At 46.4% G+C, this 21,756-nt stretch overlaps 1 protein-coding gene across 1 annotated transcript; it reads right to left on the reverse strand.

The window, feature by feature from the left end:
• Positions 1–226: 226 nt before the first annotated feature.
• On the reverse strand, positions 227–21,717 carry DESI1 (desumoylating isopeptidase 1). Its single transcript, XM_065944726.1, has 6 exons — positions 21,403–21,717; positions 9,087–9,108; positions 7,816–7,885; positions 5,461–5,570; positions 4,670–4,792; positions 227–2,801 (listed from the first exon to the last, which is right to left on the reverse strand). The coding sequence occupies exons 1-6, from the start codon at positions 21,488–21,490 to the stop codon at positions 2,708–2,710; spliced, it is 507 nt and encodes a 168-aa protein (XP_065800798.1). The 5' UTR covers positions 21,491–21,717; the 3' UTR covers positions 227–2,707.
• Positions 21,718–21,756: the final 39 nt, after the last annotated feature.

The raw sequence follows: 21,756 nt of genomic DNA on the forward strand, positions 1-21,756 counted from the left end.
GGCTAGTCGAATTCTCTCTGGGCCCTTTCTCCACCTTTATAGTCCGGTGGTGAAAGTCAGACATTCTTCTCTGCTCTCATCACTTTTTATCCACGCGGCATATAGCCAAGCACGGGCAGCATATCCAGACTCAGCGAAGCTAAGCTCAGAGGCAGACAGACGGAGCAGCAGCTTGGAGCTGCTTCACGCTGGCTTCAGACTTAGACCCTCAAGCAGCACGCAAATGCAGCAGGCAGAAGTGAGTTTATTGCATTAGAAAAAACACCAAAGAAAACCAGCAAACACCTCCACACTAGACACAATTATTAGCTTGACTTCCAAGGGCGGAAAGGAATCTCTAAGGTAAAAACTTTATTTCTGGGAGGGGGTGACAGTCTCATCCCGTCTCCTCCTCCCCTGCCCCGTTAGACCCGTGGACCTCAATGGAGGCGTCCCACTGTGATACAATCACACACGCCTCCTGTCTCATTCTGCTTGCCCGTGTGCTCCCGGGTGGAGCTAGCTGGTCACAATGAGCAGGCTCCTGACGTTTTTGGATACAGAGAAATGTGAGGATGGGGTTGGGGGGTCCTAGTCTGAGCCTGGGCTTCCAGTTAGTGACGGTGGGACTGGGGTGGGGGAGGGAAGGTTTGCCTTCCTGCAGAGCTGAGGAGAAGGCTTACTGCTCCCTCCTAGTCCCGGACAAGCCCTAAGGCACGGGCTTTGGCACAAATGGCTGTTGCGCATGAAGGGCGGCTTTCTGTGAACCAAGGGACTCAGTCTCTCGGGGAGCCGCTCAGGCTGACTTCTTGGTACAGCCCTGGGTCTGGAGGTGACTATTAGAAGGAGAGAAATCAGCTGAGCCCGGATGTGGGGGAGGACAGACAAGACAAGGAGCTTGTGAGGCCCACCATGCTCTGGCCAGAGCACAGTGCCCTGGGCAGAGGGGTCTGGAGCAGGAGCCTGGAAGAGAGGGCTGGGCAAGGTGAGCTAAACAAAGAAGAGCACCTGGCTAAGAAGTAGAACTGTGGCCTCCACCAGGATGCTACCCTACCAGGAGGAACCCAGCCTGAAACGCGTTCTCCACAGCCCAGTTCTGCCAGTCGGTCCACATTGAATAGCAGCCCTGCTAGTTTCTGCTCTGACTTATCATTACCACACACACTGGCAAATCAGTGGGTCTTGAGAAGGATTAAAGTGCTCACTGGTTTAGCTTCCAATCTTAAAAGTTCCAAAATGTCACTTGATAGCATAGCTCATCATCCCGGGAGTGCCCTGCTCAGGTCACAGGCAAACACTAAGGCAGAGGAACATTTTTTCCTTCAGTTGAGACCTGACAATGCCAGCTGCCATGATAATGGCAGAGATGGGAGATGACGCCAGAAGTGAGCAGCAGCTCTTCGGAGAGGAAAGGCACCTGCTGCAGGCAGACCCCAGAAAAGAGAACATAATTCAAGTCTGATAAGTGGCAAGAGCCGTGGCAGGAGGGACCCACGGAGGCCAGGGCTAGGACTCAGGCACTAGGGAGCTCTGAGTTCTCCATATTCACTCTCCCAACTTAAGGGAGGCTCACAGGAAGCAAGAGAATCTGAAAGCCTCTCCAGGTTAGAAACTTCCAGATTGTTCCCTGCCTAGAAGCTCCTGGCCAACAGCCCTTTATGAAAATGCCCACTCACGCCCTCCATCTTGCTTCCTTCAAGTCAGAAGGACACCAGAAATAACACTTGCCTTCAAAACACATTTAGGATACTATAAAAATCCCTATCAGAAATAACTACATTTTCTTGCCACCTTGATTCTGTATTATTACGCTTTCTACATCAGGGATATCTTTCAAGAGCAGGGAATCATTTCCACTTGGTCCCTGGTTGAATACTGCATATTGGTCTGGGTCGGGTGGGTACAGTGACTGTCAATACCTACATTATTACTTGCAGACAAAAGGCCTGGGTCTCTGCTGCTCCAGACCTTCATTAACTGTGACAGGTCAGCTATATGGAGGAAGAGCAGACCACAGACAGCAAGGGAGGTTCTCCTAGAGCGATGTCAGAGGATTGGCCATCAGTCTAGGTGGAAGGAAGCATGGCTTTATCCGGTTTTCCCTGGACTGGCACTTGCTGTTACTCTCCCCGAATCCTGAGGCTTTTGGTTGCTCCAGTTTGGGCCCCCTGGCCTTGTTGGGGGAGGGGAGGGAAGGTGAGAGAGATAGTGGCTAAAGAGTTCACTTAGGTTGGGTGAGTTTCCCTGAAACTGGCCCCATGTGCACCAATCCTTTGGTTCATTTCATGGTGGTGAGTAACCACTTCTAGGTCACGGATAACGTAAAACTCACCTGGATCCCACTGCAGGTGGCAAGCTGGGTGGAGTGTGGGCATTCTCTAGAAAGAGGTTCTGGGCTGGGGCTCCCCCAAACTGTGCCTCTGGCTTAAACAAAGCCCCTCCCTTTCTCCAGTGGGGAGGACGCTTAGGAAGCAGCGTCAAAAGTGAACTCACAGACAAGAGAGCCTTAATAAATTAGTATAATACTATTAGAAGGGATGGCATTTTGTTCTGTGTCTTAGCAGCTGTGTCCTACATGCAGCCTGATGATTTCCTTCCTTGGGAAATTTAAAAAGCCGTCCCCTGGTTGTTAGCTCTGATGTAAAATTATAAAATAGAAATCTGGTAGGGTTTGTTTTGTTTAAAAAGGAAAAGCCCTGGTGAGGCAGGGCGGTCCCATGCAGTCCGGTTAGCTCTGGCCATTGGGTCGGCCCACTGGGCTCCCTCCGGGAGGCTGGATCGCAATGGAGTCCAGGAAGGGCCTCAGGGCCTGTCCGAAGGGCCTGTGAAGAGAAGAGACGTGGGCGCTGGGGTGGGCTCCCGGATGCAGACCAGCACGGCTGGCCACCACGCTCAGCTCGCCCGTGTGTGCAGCAGGACTGCCACGCCAGAGAAGAGTTCTCTATTGCCTCATTTCATTTTCTCACTGAGCCCCCCACATCCTTTTTCCCAGAGGGGATCTCTACACAGTCGCTCTGCATTTTCACTCCTGGGGTCCCCTCCTCGGTTAATGCTACCATCGTACTGCCTTCGCCTCTACATGCTGGTTAGCTGTGGTTTGAACAGGCTGGCCACATACAGTACAGAGTTTTCTGTACTTCCTGCACTTGTATTTTCTCATGGCATAAGAAGATAAAGTTTTAAGTGAGGAAGCTGAGGTGAAAGAAAAAGGAAATGAAAAAGTCAGAAGTGAAGATGGCACACAGTGGGATTTGGGGGGAACTGGGGTCTTCTGGGGAGTATCGGCAGTATTCAGGAAAAACGGCAGGTGCAGGTTGTCAGAAGGTGCCGATGCCGCTGCCCAGTGTGCTGTGAGAGCAGCTTGGCTGGAAAAAAGGCTGCGGATACTGTGGTCTCAGACACTCTCCAGGACTTCCCAGGTGGTCCAGTGGTTAAGACCCCCTGTTTCCAATGCAGGGGATGTGGGTTCGACCCCTGGTTGGGGAACTAAGATCCCACATGCTGTGTGGCACAGCCAAAAATAAAAAAAAAGAGACTTTCTAAGATTACTACAACTTTAAATTGGGTTGCCCGCAAAATATCTCAGTTATTGGCTTTTTTCTTCCTTCGGTGGCTACTGCCATTTTTGAAAACCATCCCTGAATTCAAAGTGAAATATTCTAAAGCATAAACAGAGAAAACCAAGAAATAGTAAGCCTAATTCAGACAAGTCCAGGAACTCCATGCATCAAATAATAACAGCGAGAACACTCCAGCTACTGAGGGCCCATGACCTAGATCCTGCCGTGGGGTTTAACACGCCCACTAAGGAGTAGAAAGGCAGGGTCAGGGACGTGGGGCTCTCCTCGCTGGCTAGACACTGACAACAGCCTTGTTTCCTGAGGGGTTCTGACCCAGGTGTGAAGGATAGCTCACCTTGCTGAGCCTGCTAAACCTGTCAGGATCTCTGCTGGACAGGTCTTCAGTTCAGAGTAACTGAGTCAGTCAGGAAAGGGGCCTGCTCCTGCAGGGGGCAGAGGCTGCCGGAATGCAATGGGAGGGAGGGGGAGGTGGCACCGAGGGTGCGTGTGTCCCCTGAAAGGACGCTGCCTGGGTGACGGCCCACAAAGCTCGGGCCACATCAGGGTGGGAGGGGCGCCAGAGTGTTTCTGAAGAAGACGGCTGTCTGTGCTACGAGGTACGAGGCTGACTGGGAGGTTGTCTCTGAGGATGTCAACGAGCTCAAGGTGCAAGGGAAGAAAGACTGACAGTTTCCAAACAAGTCCCCTGACTAATTCTCCGACTTACTCTCTGCTCGTCCATCTAAACTGCCTTTTAACCGGGCACTTCTGGGGAGTGGCAAGCTTCATGTGCAATGGGAAAGACAGATGTCAGGATTCTGTACAAACACTGGGGCCGGCGTCAAGTGGGTTTCTAAATTCTGCAGTTGCACGCAGGCCAGGTGGAGTTGGTACAGGGTAGAGTAGGAGGGTGAAGGTGGCATAGGTGAGGCCTCCGAGAGCAGAAAGAACGGTGGCCTTCCATGGCAGGGGCTGCCATGATGACACCCCACCCAGCCTGGCAGGATGCTGCCGAGGTCGGGGTGGGGGTGGGGGGCGGGGATGGGGAAGGAGGCGGACATGGGCCAGAGGAGAGACCTTGTCTGTGAGTGGGGATTTCAAAGGCAGAGGCAGAGACAGAGGCCACTTACGTGGAGAGAATTTCAGAGGGAAGGTCAGTGATGTAAGAAGGGATCTTCCGCCCGGTTAGGAACTGTGCCACTTCATTGCTGAAGGTGTTGCAGTTGTTCTCAAAGATGTTGTAGGCCTCACTTCTGTACATTATGAGAAAGGTTTGGGACACAGATATAAAAGTCAGTAAGTGTGTACATGAAACCAAAATCAGGTAATGGGATGGTGAGCACAGCTGAATCTAAAGATGGGGAATGCCTCTCCTACACTCCCAAAGCAGAGCTTGGTTTGTCACTCTGGGCATTTTAAAGGAAGAATGAAATAAAAACATATAAAACATATGGCTCCTCCATTTCAGGAGAATATTTGCATTCACAAAAGCTGAGCTCTGGGGTTAGAATTTTAACACTTGAAACTGACTCAAGCTTCAGTAAGAGAAAAGCTGCTCCAGTATATTTCATACCAACCTCTCTACAAACCACCCTGTTTCTGATTTTTAGGACAAAATACTTGGTTGAGAGCAGCATGTGCTGAACTAGCAGCAGCTGCTTTTAATCAGAAGGAATAAATAGCTCTTCCTTCCCTCAAAGTTTCAGCAGTAGGTGTGCTGGATGGAACAGTGGCCTTGGAGGCAGTGCTGAGCTCTTTTTGTGGAAAGTAACCCCTTTTCCATCCTACTTGTTCAGCAAATACTGGGCCAGACCTTGGGTTGAGTGCTCTGGGGGAAATGACCTGGTGGCTGCCATCTGGGGGCCAATTATCTAGTGGGGGAGACAGACATGACGACCCACTACCCCTGTTCTCCACTCACCGGAACAGAGACTCCCCCAGGGAGGACAGGTACTCCAGAAAGATTTCTTCTGTGACTTCTGTGCTCCCAACATCAACCACAGAATCTGGGGGCCCAAGCAGAGTCCTTCCCTACAAGAGCCAACCCAAAGAAAGCCAGTAAGTCACTCCTTCCGCTGAATTTTTTCCCCTGCCATGGAAGACCACAAATGCTCTGCTCCAACAACTTCTAACTTTCAGAGCACCTGGGGCAGAGGAAGACTTATTTCTTCTTTGTGTCAAGGCTATGACAGCTTAGAGGCTCCTGGAGACTGTCCGTGGCCGTGGGCTGACAGCATGGCTGAGAAGTCGGGTGTCTGGTTTCTGGTGGGGCCCTGGGAAGCTAAGTCTTCTACAGGTTGGACTCCTGATACTGTCCACTCCTTCAGTGGATAGACAAGAAATCCAGAATCTGCGGTCTCCCTTTGTTCCCTGCAGGCCTAGTCACAAGGGCCGAGCAGGACGGCCAGAAATGCCTCACACCTGGCGGCCATCTTTCCATGCCCATATTCATCATGGATGCAGCCAGCTTTTCATATGACACACCTGATACCCCCTGTAGCTCTGGGAAAATGTGAAGAACTGTGAGAAAGCTGGCAGATATGTCCAAGATTCAGTTCGTTTTTGATCTGTGAGGCTAATTTAACAAGGTGATAGGGTTCCCCTGGCAAGAGAGTTACTGGCCCCTGAAAGGCCTACCAAAACCCCTCAGCCATGGGTCAACAGACTGCCGTAGCAGATGCAAGGAGAGACTGAGGCCCTGGGGGAACCAGTTGTGAGGAAAGCAACAGGATCAGTGGGGAAGAGAGGGCTGGGAATGGGCTGGGGAGTGAGAGAGTGCACTTCAGAGCAGCGCTCCTCGAAAAGATCATAAATTCATGCAATAGCTCGAGCACCCAACTGTGTGCCCGACAAGATTTGAGGGAAAAGCGTGGTGAGCAGATTACTGTAGTCAGAGGTGCAAGAGACCAAAAGGTCACTATTTGACCCATTACTCTTCACTCGTATAACAAATATGTTATCAAGAACTTACTGCATGCCAGGCCTCATGCAAGGCACTGGAGGTATGTGGACCAAACAGATGAGATTCTTGTCCACGTGGAGCTTACAGTCTAGCAGTAAAGGCAAACCAATGTAAAATTATGAGCTGTGATAAGGGTCTTGTTGGAAAAAGTACAGAATGCCATTAATATATAAAACAGGGGACCTTCCCAGTCCAAAAGGTCAGAGAAGACTTGTCTAAGAAAGTGACAGTGAGCTCCCCAGGAGGATGGAGAGAGTTAGCCCAGGGAAGGACCAGGGAGGTGGGCTGATGTCAGAGGACAGGTTTAAACGTCCAAGGTGTTCAAGGAATGAGAAGGGGGGAAGGGTGGGGAAAGGCACAACCTGCAAAGAGGCTATCTAGAGAGAGGGGCCGAGACCAGATCGGACGGGCCTCGGAGGCTATGCTGAGCTTTCTGGTTTTCATTCTGAGAGCAGTGGGGAGAGTTCTGATTTAAGCAGGGGAATGCCATGATCAGAGCTAGATTTTGAAAAAACTGCTTTGCCATCTGTACAGAGAACCAAATGAGAAGGAAAAGCAGATGCACTGCTGTGGTCCAGGCTATAAATGAGGGTGACTGGGTTAAGGTGAAGACTCTGGAGAAATGAGAAGAGATGAAGAGGGACAGACTGCTTTAAGATACACTTACAAGGTGGAACTGACTTGGGCTTAATGAAGGATTTGTTATAGGAGGTGGGGGGCCAGTAGAAGGAAGAAATAAAACATGGCATCCCATTTATGAGTATCAAAATGAACGTTTTCTTGGTCTTTGCTTGAGTACCTCCTGGGACAAGCCTTAGATAGCTTAGACAGAAATTTTTTGGAAAAGGACATGGGATTTGGAGTCAGAGAAACCTGAGTTTTAGTACTAGTGCTGCAACTGGCTGTGTAACTTTGGGCACCTCACTCTCTCTGAGCCCTCATCAGCTTCACACTGACTGAGTTCACATCAGGAGAGAGGCAGTGAGCTGGTGATGGTGACAGAAGAGTGAGACGGTCTCAGCTTATAAGGAGCATACACGGGGCTCCCTGTGGAGACTCAGCAACGGCCCGTTTCACCATCACATGCCCAATGTGACAGAGGAACCACGAATGCCATGGGAGCAGAGAGGGCAGCTGCCTGGCAGATATGTGAGGGGTATTCTTGAACTGAGTCTTGAGGTCATCACGAAGAACTATGCCACAGGGCTACTTACACCAGGTTAGACGCCAGAACTATGAAGGACAGCAAGGATCCTGGACTATGGGAACCCCCGGGAACCTGGGACAGTGGACAGGATGGGGGCAGACACTCACTGGCGGACAGCTGGAGATACCGCCACTGCCGAAGAAGAACTCATCCTTGTGCACGACTATGGAGGTGTGCCTGCAATGAAGAGAAGAGGTAGAATGAGCCAGATGGCTTAAAACTGGTCTGAGGAAAAGCAAACACCACAGTGCTGTAAGAGTAATTTCTGCCTCAGGATATGAATTACAAGGTCAACAGCTTTATAATCCTAACCAAAGAAAGATAAGATAAACATCATAGATCAGGGTTTCTCAGCATTGGCCCTAGTGACACTTGGGGCTGGCTAATCCTTTGTTGTGGGGGCTGGCCTGTGCATTCTAGAAGGTTTAGCAGATTGTGGTCTGTTCACACTAGACAGCACTAGCGTTCCTCATGCCCTCTGTGATGATAACCAAACGTGTCTGCAGACACTGCCAACATTCTCCTGGTGGCAGAAATGTCCCTTGTTGAGAACCATCACTGTGGATCACGTGAGTGGAGGAGAGTCCTGAGAGTCACCCCAACATTAACAAATCAATACTGAAATAAAGCTCGGCAGACCAAGATGTTTCCAGACTTTTCATATGAGATCAGGTGCGTTCAGGGTGGCATGGCCATAGATTGTTCCCAGACTTTTCAAATTAACAGGAGTAGTTAACCTGGACCATGTTGAGGGAAAGAAAGACCAGATGGTATTCAGTGTGGACCTATTTCAAATGAAGGTGCTCATACTGCTGCTTGGTTTTGGTCAAACAAAGCAATGGTCATCTGGTCAACCAAAATGTCAGGAGGCTCTAGGATCCAGTCAAAACTCTGACCTACAGTTTCCTTAGAAATGGAACAGAGCCCAGCCATCATCCTGTGTCTGACAGGGATGAGTCTGAGAGACCAATGAAGTTGTGTTTTAAGACCAACGTGGGGTCCTCATGACTTCTATAGTTAGAAAACTTGGTCAGGGGTGGGCATACATCATTTTGCCTTTCCTTAGGACAGGGTTTTTTATCCTCTGTCTGGTGAAATATCTGCACCACTGATATTTTTAGCTGGATAATTCTTTGTTGTGGAGGGGTGTCCTGTGCATTGCAGGATGTTTACAGCAGCAACCCTGGCCTCCGCCCATCCACCCTAAATGTCTCAAGACACTGGTAACTTGTGGCTGGGAACCACTGCATTAGAACGTGAAGATTTGTGGCTTAAGAGAGCTAAATTTCAAACTGGAAGACACAGACTGGAACCTGAAATGCATGGATGCTGTTTGGTTTCATAAACTAGCCAACGTAAGGAGTCCTACCCAACTTACCAGATGCCTTCCAGTTGTTTCCCTGCGGAGAAAAAAAAAGAGAGAGATTTAGCCACTTGGGACTAGACTAACTTGGGACTTTTGCTTACCAGCCAGAGCAAATTCAGATCATCAGAGGAACCCATTATAAACCTCTTGGGGGACCTCTGATAAGGTCCTTAGGTTATGACATGATATGTCATGTTAAATAAGTTGAAAAATAATCAGAATCCTCAAGCAGAATTCAAGAAGAAACACTGGTATTGATATACCCCCCCCCCCCCCTTTTTAAAATTTGTGCCAAGTCTTAGTTGCAGCATGTGGGATCTAGTTCCCTGACCAGGGATAGAATTCAGGGCTGCTGCATTGGGAGTGCTGAGTCTTAGCCACTGACACCAGGGAAGTCCCGATGTATGTCTGCTTTTCTTTCCCCTTTAGGGTCAGTTCAACTCTATCTTTTTAATTTCTGTCTCACCTACAGAGACAAAGTAAAACAAGAGTATAGAAAAGCTATTATCCATTTCTTCATTGAGCATATGTGAGGTGAAATCCTCTAGAAAATAAGAATGAATTCTGAAGATGCCATCCATTTGACCAGTCAATGCACATGTATTCTGTACCTCTATACCTCTATATGCCAGAAGTGATGAGAGATACAGAAATGCAAATATGAAATGCAAGTCCTGCCTTTAAGGAGCCCAAAGTCAAATGGAAAGAGAGACATATGTAACTAACTAACACACAATGCTGATAGGCTCCGTAACAGAAGTAAATGTAATAAAGGTAAAAAATTACCTTCAGGGCTGCAGTTCAACCAGTGAACAAACAGGGAGAGGGGTGGACATTTCTGCCAGAGGGAACAGCATATGCAGACACAGGGCTATGAAAAAGACTAAGGTCTTGCAGGGTACAGCAGACGGTGCAGTGATGGCGGGAAGAGGACAAGTGGCAGGCAAGGGTGCGAGAAAGAGAGAGCAAACCTGCACTGAAGGCTGCCCCACCACTGTAGGGCATGGAAGGTTGTTAGGCAGCACAGTGCCTCGACCAGATCCATGTTTCCAAATAATAACTGTGTCTTCTAAGAGATAACTGTAGGAACAGAAGATGTACTGGAGGAAAGACGGCAGAGAATAGACTAAAGAAGTCTTTGCAGTAAGCCACGGGAGATGCAGGAGTGGCAAGAATAAAGAGGAAAGGCAGTGAAGGACATGAGAACATCATCAAACATCACTCACCCACCTTTGGTTATCATTTCAGGGTAACAAGGACATGAGAACATCATCAAACATCACTCACCCACCTTTGGTTATCATTTCAGGGTAACTGTTTACTGAGTGCTAAGTAAAGAGTGCTTATTGTTGTTTTCAATGCTCAGTGTTTGCCCTGTGACTTTCTAAAGGACGAAACTCTAGGCCCTGTACAGAAGGGGAGCTGATGTGATTACACTTTTCCCTTTGCATAAGCTGCACTATTTTCCCCTTCAAGCAAACTTAAAACAGATAACCTTAGCCTAATTTTCTTTTTTTGGAAGAGACAAAAGAAACCATGGCTACTCCATGACAACCTATTGATGACTCAGCATAGTGTCATTAAAAGCAGTTAAGAATAAATATGGCATAGGACCTTCCTGGCAGTCCAGTGGTTAAGACTTTGCCTTCCAATGCAGGAGGTGTGGGTTCAGTCCCTGGTCAGGGAGCTAGGATCCCACAAAAACATAAAAAATGGGAACAATATTGTAACAGATTAAAGACTTTAAAAATAGTCCACATTAAAAAAAAAAAAAGAACATGGCATAAGTTCAGATCTGCGCTATTCCCTTTGCTAGAGGTGGATCTTGGGCAAGTTTACTCAGCTTTACTGCAGCTCAGTTTCATCAATACAAATTTGTATTCAGTAATCAGTAATAATCTGATTTGTAATGATTATCAAACTTGTAATCAGTAATGATTATATGTGTAAAGCATCACAGTGTGTGGTACACACAATTCTGATTAATGGAGATATTGGATATAATAGTCTCCTTGAGGAAAAGGGTAAAAAATTTTAAAAAGATCAAAGAAATTCCACTTCAGGGTTGATAGGTAAGATTTAAGAACAGATTTTAGTGTCCATCAGATTAGTCTGAAATTCTGTATTACATGTAATCATTTTACACTTTGTTGTTAGTGCTGTGAGGCTAAGTGAAATAACAAAGGAAAATAGAATGTAGCAGAGTTCTTCTGACTCTAGAGACCAGTCTGCTTTCCACTAGGAAACCGGCTGCTTTGACCACAAGGTCACAAATGGGATAGAGGGATTCTGGCCCAGGGTTTTGGGGACTGTGGGGCAGGCTCTGCCTTGATCCAAACTGAGCTGAAATTCCACAGAGGTGGATCAGAAAGAGAAATGGATGCCAAAAGGAAGTGATAACCCATTTAGGACAGGCACTGAGCTGGATTCTTCATCTCTTCCAGCCGACTCTAGGAGACTCTAAAAGACCACACTCTTCCTTTTACAATGTGTAAAGTGGAGGGACTAACACTGCCTTTTAAATGGAGTTGGTGTGCTCTTCTGGACATATAAAAACAGCTTGTTGTCCAAATGGCAGCAACCTGATGTTTATTTCCTTGAAGACATGCAATGATGCGTGAAACTGGACAGATAAGGGATCCTGCTTTCTCCTGGGTGATCCTGCTCTCATCTACTTTGGGAAGAACACTATGCTTATAAGACAGGAAGTACAGTGTAGTGAAGAAGAACACAGGTTCTGAGAATTCCCTGGCGGTCTGATGGTTAGGACTCTGCACTTTCACTGCCCAGGGCCTGAGTTTGGTCCCTGGCTGGGGAACTAGGATCCTGTAAGCTGAATGGTAAGGCTAAAATTTTTTAAAAAGAAGAAGAAAAAAAGAGAACACAGATTCTAGTGTGGACAGGGCAGGTCTGAATTTATCAGTTCAGTCAGTGAATCAATGTTTATTAAGTGACTATTTATTTCAGGTTATGTTCTTGGCATTAAGGATATGTCAGAATGCAAAGGAGACGAAAAGAAAACGAAAAAAAAATTCCTTCAATGCATTCACAGGGTGGGGAGATAGGACAGTCAATAAATAATACTAATAAGCATAATAAATCACGGTAGGTTAACAATGATGATGATGTGAAGTCGCTCAGTCGTGTCCGACTCTTTGCGACCCCATGGGCTTTAGCCTACCACGCTCCTCCATCCATGGGATTTTCCAGGCAAGAGTACAGGAGTGGGTTGCCATTTCCTTCTCCAGAGGCTCTTCCCAACCCAGGGATTGAACCTGGGTCTCGCGCATTATAGGCAGACGCTTTACCATCCGAGCCACCAGGGAAGTTAACAATAATGAGTGATAAAAATAAGAGCAGGGTAAGGGAGACTAGGCATTTCAGGGACGTCGAGGGTGGGCCTATTTGAGAAGGTGACATTTGAACAAAGGCCCGCAGGAGGCAAGGGAGGGAGCCATGCAGAGGCAGGACATGCTAGGTGTATCTGAGCGACCTTCAGGAGGCCACTGTGGCTAGAGTGGGTGAGTGAGGACAAAAGTAGGAGGTGAGCAGAAGTAATGGAGAAGCAGGTCACGTAGATCAACTTGGAGAAGTTGAGAACTTTTCTAAGCCTGAGTTGTCCAGCATGGTAGTCACTGACCACAAGTGGCTTTTAAAATCAAAAGAACAAATTCAGTACTGCTTTTCAATCACTCTCAACAGCCATGTGTGGCTAGTAGTTAGCCACGGGACAGTGCAGATCTAGAATCTTTCCATCACTGCAGGAAGTTCTATTGGTTGGCACTGTGGGAACCTTGGTTTTCAATTCTGTTAGGGAACAAAAGGCATAGTAATAGTGTCCACCTCATAACATTTCCAAGGTTAAAAGAGAGGACACATGAAAGAGGCCCAGCACAATGCCTGCCCCACAAAAAGAATACCTCTTATTTCTTTTAGGCTTTACAGTTTGCAAGTTCTATGGCTGCTCTCACAGCGCCTTGGTATAAAAACTAGCTACTTACAGGTCTTTTCCCCCCGTTAGACTATAATGGTCTCAAGGATAAGAGCCATTGCTTATGCATCTTTGTGATTCTAGGGCTGAGCAAAGAACCTGGATCAGAGATGTTACATGCACAGCTGTGGTGGCTGACACACGGTGCTAATGAGGCCAGAGTTCTTAACCTCAATCTTGGCTGCCCTGGCTTGTTATTCAAATGACTTTGCAATCCTGGCATATTGCACCCTGCTTCTGCCTTCTCAGATGCCCACGCTCAATGACCCAGGAGGACAGGTGGCAGGTGCAGATGCACTGGTTCAAACCCAGTCCTACTAAAATAATGCGTTTTTGGAGTGAGGCCTCAGAGACCTTCCTGCCACTTATTTTTACACCTGAAAACCAATTCAAAGTTGTGGGATACAAGTCCTACTTCATTTTCTACATATTCTCTGTACTGATCACTGAACTTATCTCTAAGTTGGATATTATGCATGCATGCGTGTGTGCCAAGTTGCTTCAGTCGTGTCTGACTCTTTGCGATCCTATGGACTATAGCGTGCCAGGCTCCTCTGTCCATGGGCTTCTCCAGGCTAGAATACTGGGATGGGACTGCCATGCTCTCTTCCAGGTGATCTTTCCAACAGAGGGATCGAACTCACATCTCCTGCGGCTCCTGCATTGCAGGCAGATTCTGTGCTGCTGTGGCACCAGAGAAGCCCCAACGAGGACATTATACTTCCTCTTTATTCAACCACATCAAGGTATGCTTAAGATCCCATCCACCCATAGAATGGTGATAGAAACTATAGAAAAAAAGATTATTTATCCTTCTGTCATTAATCAATCCATCAACCAAACACTTAGAACCAACAACTTAAAATGGATTGAGTGGATTCACATCCTTTCTTAAACTGCTTCATAGTTATCCTTATTCTCACATCTTTACATAGTAGAGTGGGACAAATATTTATTAGCATCATTTCAAACAGGTAAATAAAAATGCATGATTTGTCCAGTGTAAAGAGGAAGAAAAAAAAAAAAGGATATGACCATGCACTCGTTAGAGCAGTTCAGGGAGAAATGTGACGTTAGCTGCCCTGTGGCCTGATCTCATGAGGACAAGAACCAGGGTCATGGCCTCCTCTGGGGGTGAGCAGCACTGTAAAGTGGGACTGAAGTGATTTTTAAATTTTTTCGTTCAGACTGAGACACGGTAGGTGAGTAGGTGGTGAGGGCTGGAGACTGAATCAGGGCACAGGGTCACTGGGGGAAGTGAATGAGGCTCAGTGGCTATAGGCACACTACAGAAAAGCAGACTGTTTCCCACTAGGACTTCCTCAGCAAGCTGCAGAGTGTGTGGGTCAGATGGCTGTATGTCTCTAAGCTTGCTGGCACACCCACTGCATTGATTTGGAAGCCTGTGAGGTATGCACATGAAAATAAATGGAAGCTGTGGATATTAGCCCTGTTTTCCATCATAAACAACAAAGAATGTAGATTGAGGTCCTGATTAAAGAGTAAAGTCAGTATATAAAAGCCAAGGAGAAAATACTCCATCTACCTCCCTCGCCGATTAAGGTAGTGGAGTTTGTGTGTACAGACATACAAGTTGGCAATGGGACGTGCTCACCTTGTATACTGCTGGTGCTAAATAAATGTCTACTAGTAAGCATAAAGTGGGTGGCAGGGATGGGACTCCAGGGGCAGGCAGCATTAGCTCATGGGTATAAATTGAAAGTAGCCCAGGCTCACCTCAGGCTTCTCTTGTAACTCAGTCGGTGGAGTCTGACTGCAATGTAGGAGACCTGGGTTCAACCCCTGGGTCGGGAAGATCCTCTGGAGAAGGAAATGGCAACCCACTCCTGTATTCTTGCCTGCAGAATCCCAGAGACAGAGGAGCCTGGCAGGCTCCAGTCTATGGGGTCGCAAGGATCGGACATGACTGAGCAATTGAGCACACTAGCTCACCTCCTAGGTGTCTCCCCACAGGGACAAAGCACTCTTAACTGGCAATGTTTTAATCTGATTTTCCAGATTACCAGCAATGTGAAGGGGTTAAAAAAAAATCAGCTTATTCTCTAGATGATGGTTTAGTTGCTAAGTCATGTCTGACTCTTGTGACCCCATGGACTGTAGCCTGCCAGGCGCCTATGTTCATAGGATTCTCCAGGCAAGAATACTGGAGTGGATTGCCATTTCCTTCTCCAGGGGATCTTCCCGACCGAGGAATCGAACGCTGGTCTCTTGCATTGCAGGTAGATTCTTTACTGACTGAGCTATGAGGGGTTCTCTGGTGGCTCAGCTGGTAAAGAATATGCCTGCAATGTGGGAGACCTGGGTTCGAATCCTGGGTTGGGAAGATTCCCCTGAAAAAGGAAATGGCAACCTACTCCAGTATTCTGGCCAGGAGAATTCCAAGGACTGTATAGTCTATGGGGTTACAAAGAGTCGGACATGATTGAGTGACTTTCACTATTCTCTAGAACCACTAGGTAAATGTTGAATCTATGTGGGAAAAGGTAAGAAGAAACATTTGTGTATCATAAGTGGACCTCTGGACCTATTTTGTTTTAAAAAAAAAGAAAGCTTATTAGCAGGGGGCTTGCCCCTCCTTAAGGCAGGGAAAGGTCATCACAAAATCAAAATGCAAAACACTGTTAAAAACTGAGAAGTATTTTAACCCTCAAAAGAGGATAGATTTAAAACTACTTAATACTTTAGCTCTAGGAGCCAGTACAGGATTCTTTCTCAGGACAAAAATAACTAATCTGTGAGTTCTTTTTTTTCAGTACTGAGTGGGTTCCCTCTTAATCATTGCTTGGTGATATCAGTCAGGCCTTGTAGCAATGCTTTGAGATAGGTCTGCAACATCCTGTCACTCAGTTTGTATGATATTTACTGAACTCCAGGGCTTCCCAGGTGCTGCTAGTGATAAAGAATCTGCCTGCCAATGCAGAAGACAAGAGGGTTCGATCCCCAGGTGGGGAAGATCCCCTGGAGAAGGAAATGGCAACCCACTCCAGTATTCTTTTTTTTTTTTTTCCCACTCCAGTATTCTTGCCTGGGAAATCCCATGGACAGAAGAGCCTGGAGGGCTATAGTCCATAGGGTCACAATGAGTTGGACATAACTAAAGCAACTTAGCACACATGCACAATCAAGAATTCTTGTCCCCAGTGGAGCTTCTAGTCCAGGTGAGGCTGGGGGAGTGGACACAGATGAGAAAACATGCAATTATAAGATAGAATAAATGCTATTAAAGGAGATCACAGGATGTTATCAGTACTTTTATAGAGACACATGACCAAGATTTGAGGGGCAGGGGGACAGGGAAGGCTTCCTGGAGGAAGTAACACTTCAGTTGAGACCTCAAAGATAAGCAGAAGTTATCCAGGCTAAGAGATGGGGGAGAAAGCATCCCTGGCAGAGGGCAGTTTTTGAAAAGCCTTGAGGTGAAAAAGAAATGAACAGTTCAGTCCTGTTAGGATGTACAACTATCTTCTCAGACTCTGGGATTCTGTTAAGACAATTAGGCCATAATGCCTTGAGGATCTACTGGGAGAAACAGTTACTCAGATCATTTTCCCCAGGGCTTAGTTCTCCTGTAGAACCCAGCTGAGAAAGTCTTAAGTAGAGACTGTTCAGGATGTGGGGACAGGTGAGGGTGGAGAGAAAAGCAGAAGGATCATAAAGGGCCTGGTAAGTCACATTTGTTTTTTCATTTTGCAATTAAGAAATGGCAGTTATTACTAAATTAACTCATTGGATGGATATAAAACAACACACATAATGAAGAATAAAAATCTAAAACAAAGCACAATAGATGGCATTAAAACATTAAATAAATCCCCTCAGATTTAAATACATTCTGTCTAATCTTAAAGTCTGAGCTTGTCTCAATCATTCCTATAATCAATATTTACTGGCCACTAGCTCTGAATGACCACTAGGGAACACACAGGGGAGACAGAGTCCCTGCCTTTCAGGAGCTCAAGGTTCCTGCTGAAGTCTTTCTGACACATCCAACCCACAATGGCCTGTCCCATCTTTCAAGGCCTAAAATAATAGTTTCACCACTCACTTCTTTTTGGCATCTAATCATAATCTCTTTTGGGCTGTTATCTAATGTGGCATATGTACAGCATTATTTTTAACTAAATAAACTACTCAAGGACAGAGTCTATGTGTTTTATTTTGTTACTATTTGTACTATAGAATTAAGCAAGAAACTGAACAGTGTAAAATCTCAAATATTCATTAGATTGCATTCTGCCAAGAATATATATTTATATATATTCTATATGCCTAAGTCTTTAAATCTGAGAACACTTTTGAGACAGGATTGTAAAGAGAAAATAAATGTGATCTTGGGTGGGAGGGGGGATCGGGATGGGGAATACGTGTAACTCTATGGCTGATTCATATCAATGTATGACAAAACCCACTGAAATGTTGTGAAGTAATTAGCCTCCAACTAATTAAAAAAAAAATGTGATCTTGGAACATGTATATGTACACAAAACTTCAGATCGGAAAACAATCAACAAATATAAAATATCCCTTAGTACAATTAAATAAATACATAAACCTCCACATTTATTTTTACGTACTTTAGCACAGAAAGAGGTCAAGGAATTTAAAGAGCAGCCAAAATTATTAAAAGGACAAACTGAAGGACAATCATAATAGCTAATTATCTTAGGCAAATAGTGACCATGGAAAAAAAAAAGTACAATCAGGCCATCTGCTCGATTAGAAAGGTAAAGATATTTCTGGGATCATGTTCATGGTGAGTGAGAGACTGTGGAACAGGAACAGCTTCATGAAAAGCAATTCTAGAAGACTGAAAAGGGGACAGGGTAAAACCGCAGAGTCCACACTGTTTCAGGGGAGAACGGAATTACACTGGGCTTTGGAGAAGGAAATGGCAACCCACTCCAGTATTCTTGCCTGGAGAGTCCCATGGACGGAGGAGCCTAGTAGGCTACAGTCCACAGGGTCGCAAAGAGTCGGACACGACTGAGCGACTTCACCTTCACCTTATCTGGTCTAGTCATGACTGTAATAGACTACACGGGGTCTTATAATGAGGAACTGTCACAAAAGTACAACAACTAAAGAGTCAGGCCACCCCACCTTAAAAAAACAAGATTAAGAGGGCACTGCTGATGAGGTCACACTAGTTCAGGACAATGAAGGCCAGGAGGCAGGGTCATAAATCTGTGATTATGATTGGCACACACATTGAACTCAGCTGATTTGAAACACCTGGCCAAAAATGCCTTTACATCAATTATAAAGGAACAGATTACACAAGAGAGGTGGTATAGCAAAATAAGTGAGAACATGAGCTCTGGAAGTCAAGACTGCCTGTATTCACAACCCAGCTCTGCTACTTACCAGTTGACCTGGGGGCAAATTTCTTAATGCCCTTTATCTCAGGAATCTCCACTAAAAAATGGAGGTAATAACAGGACCTATCTCACAAAACTGTGGTGAAGAATGTAACACATGAAAATACTCAGGAAACAGAAGGGTCTGGCACATGGCAAGCGGTCAGTAAGTTCTAGCTATTAATATGCTTCTAGAATTCATAAAAAAATTAGAAAAAAAAATGATTTTTTAAACATTCAAATATATTAATATTTAGGAATGGGAAATCAATGGATGGCTACTCACAGAATTGGGACACACTCAACTTTAAGGTTAGTGATGTTTGGATGGGATGAACCAGTAAGGCAATGCCCATTTTCCAGGTTTTTAACTCAAGAGAGTAACGATTATCAGCTCTGATAACCCTTTTTTCATTACTTTCACAAAAGGCAGAGAAGCAATATGAGAAAAGGGGATAGAGAAGAGAGAATTAGATTTGCAGGCAAGGTGGTGTTCTCAGAAATATCACTGCAATCAAAGGTGCCCAAATGATGAATTTCCAATTTGGCTGAGGTCTTCTAGGATTTCACATCTATTAAAAAAGCTTTCAGATGGGATGGGAAGGAGTCCCAGTATTCCACCTTCAGTTAAGGCACTTTCTTCTTCACGCACTGAACTACACAAAGGTCTTCTTCCAGTGCCAGGCCAGGCTCTTCTTGCCTAAGGGCCTTGGCAGGTTAATCCCCCTTCTGCCTGGAACCCTGTAACTACCTCACCACCCACCTTGTGACTACTTCCTCATCCTTAAATTTCCAACTTAAAAGCCACTACTCCTGATTCTCTTATTTAAAATAGGTCTCTCTTCGTATTTTTTGTCTCAGCACCTAGTTGGCTTCCTGAGCAGCCTAGTACTTTTCACAATTTGTAGTTATTTAATATGATTATTTATTCTTACTATCTTCCCCACTAAATAGCTCCACAATGGTAGAGAACATCTTTATTAATCACATCATCTTCACTTAATCTTAACATTGACTAGCATATAGTAGGCACTCAATAATAGGTTGAATGAATTATGAACCAATGGCCCTAAGGCCCCTTTCAGCTAAAATCAATAACTATTAGATAATATAACAAAAAATATCTAGTGTAAAGGTGGAGGCTTTTATTGATGGGCCTAGGAAGTATCAAAGTGACACCTCACTATGATCAAGCTAACTAAATGGCTCCATTCCAAGAGGTTTAGTCACAACTTGACTGATGTAATATACTAGTGACTATCACCCTCCTCAAACAGTGACTCTGTAAGTTTTGCTTTCAGATTTGCCTTACTCATTTTAACAACTGGAGAACTAGGCCCAAACTTCTAAACATGGAGTGGCTACGTAAGAATTGTCTGAGGAGTTTATTAAAAAGACAGGTTTCTGGACCAAAACGCCAAAGATTCTTATTTAGTACTTGTGTAATAAGGCGCTAGAATCCGTATGTTTAAAACTTTGTGGGAATTCTCTGGCAGTCCAGTAGTTAGGGCTCTGTGCTTTCACTGTGGAGGAAGAGGGGTTCAATCCCTGGTTGCTGAACTAAGATCCCGCAAATCAGTGTGGCCAAAAACAATGCTTATTTTGCAATATGTGTATAGTACACAATTCAAAAGATACAAAAAGTTGACAGCAAAATCTCCCTTTCATTCCTGTCTCCCAGCCTCAAGTTGTCCTTTCATAAGCTAACACTGTCACAAATTTTCTTATGTATTCCTCCAGATAACTATTTGCCTAAACAACATGTATCCTTTGCTTCAAACACCCAATTGCATATAGAAAGAACTATTTCAGTTTCATTTTTTTCTATTCCCATTTAACAACATATGCTGGAAAGGAAGGTATCTGTATTTTTAACTAGCACCCTAGGTGATTTCTGATGGAAAGCCAAACAGGAATCACTCATTGGCACAGAGTTAAGTGATTAAGTTCACTCCAGCAAGACGTGTTAAAAACTTCAAGGACACACAAACTCAAAGGTAGCCTTGCTTACTCGACCTCTCTCCTCTTGTCTCATGGACACGAACCAAAACATTCGCTAATGTCTCCACAGAAGTCAGGAAAAACTAGCCATTCAAATGGATGCTCCCAAACTGTTCAGTTTTCAATTCCCATAATCCTTTCCTGCCCAACAGCACCTGAAATCACAAACCGGACTATTTCTAGGTTACACAAGACAGTTTGGTATTTGGGTTATAAAATAGGATTGGTTTCCGCTAAACTGGGACTGGTATTCTCTCCTGGTAGTTAAGTAGTTTAATGGAGCACAACCGAAAATACTTCCTTCACTAATCATTACTGACCCAAGAGCATCCAATCCTCCAATTGCTTTCTCACCATGTGGGCAAAACCAATTAACTTAGAAACTGTGGAGAAGACCGCATGAAGTCAGGCCGAACTCGGTGAATTTTCGAGTTCGGAAGCCGGGAGACCCCGACTTTATTCTGTCTGGGGTCGATTGGCGGGGCCCCTGTGCAACACGCTCTAGCCTTCTCTCCCCACCTACCCCAGAGACTGCAGGAAGAGTTTCCCTTTGGTGCGGAGCGAAGGATCTCCTCCGCAGTGTCCCTTTCACCACGCGGGGCACTGCGCGGAAAGACACCTCGCCTCCCTCCGAGGGAGGAGAAATGTTAAGGGGGCTCCACGAGCGACTCAGGACACCCACCGGGACCCAGCGCCGGCTTCCCCCTCCTCCCAGCTGGAGAGGCTCTGAAGGGCTTGGGGAAGGCGTGACTCCTCCCTCCTCTCTCCCGGGATTCAAACGTGTTGACTGAAAAGTGGGGCTTAGAGGGCCCCCACCTCAGACGCACACCTTCTCTCCTCGGGCGTTTCTCCATCCTCTGGGCCTTCCCTTGAGTCGTGACCCAGGCCTGCCCCCCTCGGCCGGCCGTCCCGGAGCCCTCTTGCCCGGTTCCCGCCCGCTCCCCACAGCCCCCCTCACCCAACATGATGGGGCTGAGCCGCCGGGCCAGGCCCTTGGACAGGTCGTACACGTAAAGCTTCACCGGATAGAGATTCGGCGGCTCCATCGGGACCCGTGGCGGCGGCGGCCACGAAGTCCCTCAGACACCCGGCAGCGGCTTGGACCTTCCCGTACCCGACGGGGGAGGGGAGTGGAGGGAAAGGGAGACCGAGCCCCAAGCCCGGCCTGAGGGGCGGGGAGAGGCCGCCCTGGGCTGCTCGCGCCCCGGCACCCGCCACCGGCAACGACTACTGTGAGGTGACAGAGCGGGGACGGGCAAGATCCCTGCGAAAGACAGCGCGGGGGCGGGGACGCACTTTCGCGCATGTGCGT

The sequence above is a fragment of the Muntiacus reevesi genome, chromosome 1, assembly GCF_963930625.1.
Source record: "Muntiacus reevesi chromosome 1, mMunRee1.1, whole genome shotgun sequence".
Lineage (NCBI taxonomy): Eukaryota > Metazoa > Chordata > Mammalia > Artiodactyla > Cervidae > Muntiacus > Muntiacus reevesi.

Excerpts from the sequence above, each read along its gene's own strand:
- DESI1 (XM_065944726.1), bottom strand. The coding sequence starts at position 21,490 with ATGGAGCCGCCGAATCTCTATCCGGTGAAGCTTTACGTGTACGACCTG. Across the intron at positions 7,886-9,086 it reads AAACAACTGGAAGGCATCTG|GCACACCTCCATAGTCGTGC; the intron begins GTAAGTTGGGTA and ends TCTTCATTGCAG. Across the intron at positions 2,802-4,669 it reads CCCTCTGAAATTCTCTCCAC|GCCCTTCGGACAGGCCCTGA; the intron begins GTAAGTGGCCTC and ends TTCTCTTCACAG.